Source organism: Nestor notabilis, unplaced genomic scaffold (assembly GCF_000696875.1).
Source record: "Nestor notabilis isolate BGI_N333 unplaced genomic scaffold, ASM69687v1 scaffold17910, whole genome shotgun sequence".
In the NCBI taxonomy this organism is placed as follows: Eukaryota; Metazoa; Chordata; class Aves; order Psittaciformes; family Psittacidae; genus Nestor; species Nestor notabilis.
Window position 1 is genome coordinate 22,976 of NW_009912636.1, and position 1,813 is coordinate 24,788.

Consider the following 1,813-nt stretch of genomic DNA (forward strand, 5'->3'; position numbering starts at 1 on the left):
ATAGAGACAGAGTAAATACTCCTGTGCGACTAGAGACCTTGCCAGCAGCTCCCTGCAGGAGCTGTCTGGGATGGGGTGACACTCACCCGAATATGAGCAGGTTCTTCTCCACACGGAAGCACTCAGCCCGCAGGTACCGGCGTGTCTTCTCGTTGAAGCGCCGCGAGCGTGTGGGTCGCTCATCCGAGTCACTGTCCAGCTCCGAGAACTCCATCAGCTCATCCTCTTCAAAGGAGTTGTAGTGTTTGGTTTGCTTCCGCACCCGGGGCCTGTCGATGACCAGGCTCTCCTGTGAGGGCCAGAGAGCAGAACACACTCAGGTATGGGTAGAAATAACTGCCTTCCATCCGGGCACAGCACGTCCTCTTCTCCACACTGCCACCCTGCTCTGCTTACGCCTCTAGTTCCCAGTCCTGTGGCTTGCCATCACCTTCCCACTAGGGTACCTGCTTCAAATTACCTGTGTGTTGCTTTGCCTGCACACAAGACAATTCCTGGCCAACCCCAACTTCAGCCTGAACAATGGCAGCATGAAAATCATGCCTCTGGATTCAAACTGCTGACAACCAGCAGCTGATTCAGCTCTGAATCATAGTCCTGGCCCTCCCAGCACTGCCTGCACAGAACCCTAATTTCTGTGCTGGGGGAATAGGTGGGCTGGAAGAGGAAAGGTGGCTTCCAAGAAGGTGCAGGAGGGAGCAATATGAAATTAAACAGCATGTACCTGCCTCCTCTCCTTCCCCCTACCCTGTAGAATGATCCATGTCCTTTAAATCTGCCTGGATTTCAAGCACGTGGGAAACACACACATTCTCTCCCATTCTCCCTGCTAGAGTGGTGAGCTCTGCAGAGCCTCAGGCCTCCTCCTTGCTGCTAATACCATCTCTATGGGCACTGCTGCCTTAGCTGGTAGAGCTGGGGCACCCTGCCAACCTTCACCACCACAAACACCACCTCCTTAGCCATGGAGACCTGGGGTGGTGGGAGATGGGGCTGCAGTGCAACCAATGTGCCCAGCACTGTGACCTCTAGGCCTCGAAGGGTTGGAGTATACAAACTCATGTCAGCCCATCAGGTCTCCTCCAGAGCTTTCAGGCCAAATGCTCCCCTCTGCCCCAGGTGCCAGGGCTCATGTGGACTTGGTTTTGGCCTGGGGAATGGGAATGGTTATGCAGCTTCTCCTGAGCCCAGCAGAAACACACAGCTCCTGTTTCATACCATGCAGCTTCAGATCAGTTGTGGGGGGGGCACACGGGCTGTGAGCTGGATCCTACCTTTTCATTCTTGGCATCTGTATCGAGCTCTGCTATCTTGGCCCACTTTTGCCAGAAGTTGGGATCATCTAAGGAAATGTCAGTTCTGTTTCCTGATGCTACGAAGCTGGCCTGGGAGTGAAAGAAGACGAGTGAACAGGGTGCAACCCAACACCCAGATGTGCCTTCCCCAAATAGACATCCTCAATACATCTCCACAGTGCATAGCTTCCCATGGCACAGCAGCACCCAGCTTTGGGCAGCAGGAGAGCTTGGCCTCCATGCAGATATATCTCAACCTATAGGTAAGAAGATGTCAACCCACCACGTCCCTCACCACCCTGGGGGAATCCCCCTTCCCTCCCAGTGGAGCACAGCACACCTTGGCAAAGGTGGAGCCCTTCCCCTCAGTCTGGATCGTGATGGTCTGTGTCCTGCGCTGGAGGATCTGATCAATGTCTTCCTCACAGAACTTCGATCCTTCATCCTCCTCATCCATGAGGGCACCGTAGGCACCCTTCCGCAGCAGGTCCTCCACCTCCATCTTGGAGAGCTGCTGA

At 54.6% G+C, this 1,813-nt stretch overlaps 1 protein-coding gene across 1 annotated transcript in view; it reads right to left on the bottom strand.

Annotated features, from left to right (window-relative positions):
* CHD6 (chromodomain helicase DNA binding protein 6) overlaps positions 1–1,813 on the bottom strand; it is a 43,863-nt gene that overhangs the window by 19,339 nt on the left and 22,711 nt on the right. The window contains exons 18-20 of the mRNA XM_010020467.1: positions 1,636–1,813; positions 1,275–1,385; positions 87–289 (exon numbers count right to left, since the gene is read on the bottom strand). The exon at positions 1,636–1,813 is cut by the window's right edge and continues 17 nt beyond it. Coding sequence (XP_010018769.1) covers positions 87–289; positions 1,275–1,385; positions 1,636–1,813 — 492 coding nt within the window. The remainder of the gene's footprint in view (positions 1–86; positions 290–1,274; positions 1,386–1,635) is intronic.